The 6,678-nt window shown below is 36.0% G+C and overlaps 1 protein-coding gene across 1 annotated transcript; it reads left to right on the forward strand.

Moving 5' to 3' along the window:
* The first annotated feature begins 2,908 nt into the window (after nucleotides 1-2,908).
* LOC129247472 (uncharacterized) lies at nucleotides 2,909-3,629 on the forward strand. The gene is made up of 2 exons (XM_054886606.1): nucleotides 2,909-2,980; nucleotides 3,092-3,629. The coding sequence occupies exons 1-2, from the start codon at nucleotides 2,942-2,944 to the stop codon at nucleotides 3,473-3,475; spliced, it is 423 nt and encodes a 140-aa protein (XP_054742581.1). The 5' UTR covers nucleotides 2,909-2,941; the 3' UTR covers nucleotides 3,476-3,629.
* Nucleotides 3,630-6,678: the final 3,049 nt, after the last annotated feature.

Below are 6,678 nucleotides of genomic sequence, written 5' to 3' on the forward strand. Positions count from 1 at the left end.
ATAGCCGCATCCATCTGAGGGGCTCAGTGCCTTTCAGGCTGAATTGATGGCAATAATGAAAACTGTGACACTGGTACAGAGTGATGCGATATCTGGAAATGGCATCTACATTTTCAGGCGGCGATAAAATCTCTCACAAATCAGTCGACAACCTCCAAGATAGCCATGAAATGCCACACATCTCTTAACGATATGTCTGAGTCATTTCGTTTAAGGATAACATGGGTTACTGGCCATCGCGACATTGAGGGTAACTGCAGAGCTTATGAATTAGCGAGACTCGGCACCAAATTGACCGATGAGTACATAGACAATTAACAATTAACTGCGCAAGGATTTGGCATTGCCTGCCGAGGGGCGACCGCTATTACAAAAATTTTTTTCTTCATTTTGGTGTTTCACGGAGAATCGAACTTACGTGCTTGGAATGGTAGTCACACACCAACCCATTCGGCTACGGTGGCCGTCATTGAATTTACTTCATTTTATTTAATTTCTTTCCATTGCACTTCATTTACTTTCAACTCATAACATATTTTCCATTTCATTTCGATTATCTTTTTGCTTTTTATCCATTGCATTTCAATTGGTTTTGCTTTTTTCACTTAATTTTTTAATTTATTTACTTAATTCCATTTCATCTCCTATAGTTTCATTTCATTTTATTTCGATTCATGTTTCCCATTTACCTTTATTCAATTTCATTTCGTTTCGACTAATTTTGCCCTTCATTTTTTTCATTTCTTTTCATTTCATTTTGATTACTTAATTCCATTTCATTTCCTATAGTTTCACTCAACTTGTTTCATTTCATTTCATTTCGATTCCTGTTTTCCATTTACCTTCATTCAATTTAAATTTTTTAGGCTTTTTATTGACTTCTTTTACATAGAAAAGGTAAAAAAAAATGTTTAATTTTAAAAGTGGTGCTGAATTGACCCTCCCGAAAAATTGGACCTGGACGATGCTGTCCATTTTGGCTCTTTTATTTATCTGAAACACAAAAAACAAAAAAATTATTAATCAGTATGACTGTAGCTATGTCCCGGTATTAAAATAACAAAAAGAAATTTGACAAAATGGCGCAGTTGTACGTTTCACACGGACAGCTCTCTACCTAATTAGTTAGCTCTAGAAGTTATAATATCATATGTGCAATTTCAGCATGCAAATTTCACAGTATATGCTTAAGATACCATACTTGTGAAATATCGAAAAAACAAAAAATCGATTTTTTGAAATTTCTAGACCACCGGTCTAAGCTGAGTGGCACTGACGGAAGGCTTCTAGTTCTTGTTGTTGCTGCAGCAACATACCGAATAGAAATAAAAACTAAGTCGCAAATGAAACTTATTCTTGCGCTTCAATAATTAGCAAAATTTAACAGAACAGTGTGCAAGGGCAGTGAATGTGAAGCGAGAGTAACAAACGCAGAGCTGGTAGCTGAGGCAGCAGCGCAGCGGGAGTAGCGAATGCAGAGCAGCAGCAGAGAATGGTTGCTAGTGTTGGTATTGTGACGTTCTGCTAACAGGAATAGCGCATGTAAATCAGCGTTACTTGGTACCGGCGTAATTGAAAGAAGCGCAAGAAACACACAGTAGCTTAGCAAAAGGAAACTATATTTGAGTTCCCGTAGATTCCCCTTGCAAGAAACGAAAATTCCTCTTCGCAAGCAAATAATGTAACGAATGTTGATCTTTAGGTACATACATACACACATCCATATGGAATATGAGCAAAAAACGAAGGCAGTCGGTGAACCACTGCCTAAAGAAGCCTTTTTCTTGCTGCTGCGAAAATTGTGTAGGTTGCGGACGACGGTCCTATACAGTCAACGACGACTTGCAAAAATAGCAACAATTAGCAATTTGAAAAAGACAAACGAGAACACGCGAAAATCAAAAAGCACGGCCGCTACTTGAAAGAATTTAGAGAGAGATTTATTAGCAATCAGCGAATACTAGTTGACAAATGTGAGAATTGTGAATTGTGATTATGATCATTATGCAATGTTTGTAAGTGAATGTGTATGTATGTATGTAACTTAACCCTTTTGCATCGCCGCAGAAAATGCGCGATGTACTCAAAATACGTTGCATCGGCAAGACTTTTCTGTTTGTTCTAATGAAAAAGAATGTTACAGCATTACGGTAATTATTTACTTTCCTCAAACTTTAACAAAAAAAAAAATAATTACTATTAAAAATTGCGGGTTATTGCGCTCTTTGGTATAAGAAAAAGTCGTTGTTCGCGGATTTTTCCGTCGAATGATGCAAAAAGGTTAAATTTAATGCATATTTACAAAAGGCTAGGTTTTTACACGGCTGTTTATTCGATTACATTAGGGTGATCCAACAGAGACCATTAAAGTTGATCAGAGTATGTATGTATGTATTTCTTAAAATAGGGGAACAGGTTCAAAATACTAAAAATTTAGTTTTCATACACCACTTATCCAAAAAAAAAAATAATAGAATTTTTCTGATAAGTGTGCAAAGTGACCACGATCTCTTTCGCCGATTTTCTCGGCGCTTTGGTTTTTTTGGATTATGGCACCCTTACGGCAAATGTGCGAAGCGCATAAGGCAGACCAAGCCCGTACCACCAACAGATAACCCTGTAAAATATTTTTGAACCCCCAAGTACAAAAATTAATCGGACTTTGAGTCAGTTACTTAACTTCCTCTGTGAGCTTTCCTTTTAGAAAAAATATTTGCATTTGTTTACTTAGCTTATCGCACAGGCACACAAAAGCTTTTTTTTTTAATATGTTTTATTATGCTACACAATGCAACCGCATGCGAATAGTGCAAATGAGATTATTTTTCTCTACATATTAATTCTTTATTGATTAATCTATTTTATATGATCGATTTCGGTGAGTATAAATACGAGACATTTCACTTAGAAGCTATCAGTCGTAAAAGTCGTGAAATAAAAAATGAAACTCTACGTTGTTCTAATTGCCCTGTTTGGCTTGGTATGTATTGTTGTTGTAGTGACATGATTAAAAACCGAAAAACAAACAAAGGATACTTAGTGTTTTTTTTTTTTTGAAAAATAGGACATTTATAAGCTTACTCCTTTCTAGGTGTTTGCCGAAGAGCCAGTCAAATCAATATCTCTTGAAGAACTCACAAAGAACCGCCTGGAATGCTTGATTCAAAACCCCACGGTCAGTAAATACTTTGTAAAAATTTTAAATTTCGAGTACCCGGATGTACCAGAGGTAAACTCATATATGGATTGTGTGGCTGATAAATTGGGTTTATGGGACTTTAAAACTGGACAACCTAATGTGGAACGACTCGCCGCATTTTTCTCCGTGGACCCAAATAATGCTGAAGATATGGAAATAATTAAAAATTGTGTTGCTAAACCCGAAGGGACAGAGGCACATGGACGTCCCGGACACTTGTGTATATCGAAGTCGAGGCTTGGAGACAATCTGAAGAAATTTCACGTGGGTGAATGATTATAATCACAATGATTATTAATAACGAGTGACTATCGTTCTTAAATTCCATACGAAAACTACTTAAAAATTGTTATCATTAATTAAAGTGTGGACCAGCTTTGAGTTATTGTATTTCGTATTAAAATAAATGATTTTACAGCGCAAGCAATTAGATTGAAGTAGTTCACTTTTAAACATTTGCATGAATGTGTGATAAGTAGCCTATGAATCATTTGCAACCATTTTTGCCAATTTTGCCAATTTTTGTGAAGAATATTCTCATAGATTACTACCCGAGACTAATCCTAATACAAGGAAATGAATTTGCCGACCAAGTTGCAAAGGAACCCTCTTCTTCCCTTTTAATAGCTACCTCAAATCACAATCAGAGCGTGTTTGAGGACTTTGCAAAAACGTATTTCACACACAGCAGATAAAATTTGCGTAAAACTATAACTAATTTCAATCACCAAGGCGACTAGCATGGACTAGACCTAACTAAGTTAATTTATATGGGATTAATTACCACTCAGTATAGCACATTTAGACAAAGAGTTGAATATGTTTTTAAATAATTATTTTTTATCGGAAAAAAGCAACATGAAAAATTTAAACCTTATTTACTTCCACTTTAAAACAAAAAAATGGTCGAAAATAATTTCAGTTCTGATTTAATTTACGCGAACGTTGATAACTGAAGAAACTTCCTGGACACATAAATAGCACACCCTAAAAAAATTCCAAATAAAAGCAAAAAGAGTAAACAAATCAGATAGTTAAGTAATAATATTGTTTTACCAGATTAGTATTTTGTACTAACTCCACCATTTTTGATTACTTCTTCAAGCCGTCGCTCCATGCTTTCTATAAGCTTGTGGCATCTTTCCTTTGGAATCGAGTACCAAGCCTCCTCAACTGCGGCCCACAAATCATTGCATCAACATTTTCAAAATTTTTGTTAGCGATTTCGTCCTTAACGTCATTCCACAAATTTTCTATTGGATTGAGATCAGGGCTCTGCACCGGCCTCTCTTCTGAGCCATTGCTTCACTGTCTTTGCAGTATGCTTCGGATCATTGGCCTGCATAAATGTCCAATTTAAAGGCATAAACTCAAACACAAATGGCTCCATTTTATTCTGGAGTATACCCAGATACTGAAATCTATCCATTTCATCAATCATGCGAACAATCGGCTCAACACCACGCCAGGAAAAAGCTCCCCAAACCATGCCCGCCGCCGTGTTTAATCGAATTTTTGTGAACCTAGGATTTATCGCTTCTATTGCAGAAGCGTATAGCGCAGAAGCTTGGACGATGACAACATCCGATGAAGCGACGCTTGGAGTGTTTGAGAGAAAGATTCTGCCGAATATTTTTCGACCTTTGCACGTTGGCAACGGCATACATATATCGCAGGCGATGGAATGATCCGCTGTATGAGCTTTACGACGACATATACATAGCGCAGCGAATAAGGATCCAGCGGCTAAGTTGGCTGGGTCATGTCGTCCGAATGGATACAAACGCTCCGGCTCTGAAAGTATTCGATGCGGTACCAGCTGGTGGTAACAGATGAAAAGGAAGGCCTCCTTTGCATTGGAAAGATCAGGTGGAGAAGGACTTGACTTCACTTGGTGTGTCCAACTGGCTCTAGTTAGCACCAGATAGAAACGACTGGCGTGCTTTGTTAAACTCGGCCAAAATCGCGTAGGCTTCTTTTCTCCGGCGTGCAATGTTTTTCACGTCCCATTTTTAGTAATTATTTTAAAATTTTATTCCGGTGTAACGACCGAAATTTCGACGTTTTTTCATGAATCTTTTTAAAAAAGAAAATAAAATGCGATCGTTCTAAAGTTTTTACATGTTTTTATTGTGGTTTTGAAGTATATAAAAAAATTGTTTTAAAGTTAATTTTATATTAATTTGTTTAAAATTTTTGACGTCAAAGTGGAGTCCTTAAGAAAAAGATGACTTGGTTCGGGGAATCGCACACCCTTCCAAAGTCATCTGAAATAAAAAATTCAAAGAGATTATTATTCTGTAGACTTTATTTTAGGTCCCGAACCTAAAATATACATAAAAAAAATAAAAAAATAAAAATGGCGGACTTGTGAAAAAAGTTCTCAAAATCTAATTTTTTTTCTTCATAAATTCTTCATAATTCTTCATAAAAAGATCCGGGTTAAATTTTTAGCCAAATCGGTTGAATAGTTTTGAGTCAGTGATTCCCCGAAATTTCGAAAACATGGTTTTGAGAAAAACGCGTTTAAAGTGGGGCGTAATAAAAGAGGGGACGGTCAGAGCAGCTGCTGCTGGCGTGTCACACGCTTTCATACACACTGCGGCGCGCTCTCTTATTTTAGCTATAACTTTAAAAATAATTAAAATTTCTCTCTGAAATTTTTATAATATAGTATAGTTTTAAGATGTTTTTGGACCCGTCACACCGGGCTACTACCTTAAGAAACAAAATTTATACTAAAAAAAAGAGGTTTCCTGCAAAGTCGGTTTACTGACGATAGTTTAACGCGTTAACTTTTCCTATCATCGTCCTATTCTCAACAGAGAAATGGTTCATTACCATGCACACAGGAAGAAGGTGAATTTATATACATATGCGCATATACATACATATTTATGTATGCTTACTCAAGTAAGAGAGCCAGATGTCGAACGTTGCCGAACGTGCCTCTTTGTCGTTCGTTCCGCGCTCTCGCTTTCAGTTCAAGCAAGGTAACGACGCATTTTTTGGTGCATGCAGCCGACTACATCGAATTATAAGACGTTATCACGTCAAAACGGTAAATTCCTCGCATAAATGTAAGCTTAATAACGGTAATAAATGTAAAGAAACAAATTTATTTGATCAAAGCAGAGTTCGTACTAAAAACTTAACATATAAGGTTCACATTTGTGCGATTTATCTCTCCATGGCTGTATGTATGTATTTTTTAAAATAGGCAAACCTGTTTCGAGTTCAAAATACTACAAATTTAGATTTCACACACCACCTACCCAAAAAAAAAATTGAATTTTTCTGATAAGTGTGCAAAAGTGACCACGATCTCTTTCTTTATGCTGGATAAAAATTTGAAAATAAACCGGATTCCCTTAAATCAATTTCGTCTCGTATAATTTCCTTCAGTTTTCACTAATTCGTGTATTTAATGTTTTAATTCATACCATTCCTTTTCGCATCCATTAATTTTCTTACCATGT

The sequence above is a fragment of the Anastrepha obliqua genome, chromosome 5, assembly GCF_027943255.1.
Source record: "Anastrepha obliqua isolate idAnaObli1 chromosome 5, idAnaObli1_1.0, whole genome shotgun sequence".
Taxonomy (NCBI): domain Eukaryota; kingdom Metazoa; phylum Arthropoda; class Insecta; order Diptera; family Tephritidae; genus Anastrepha; species Anastrepha obliqua.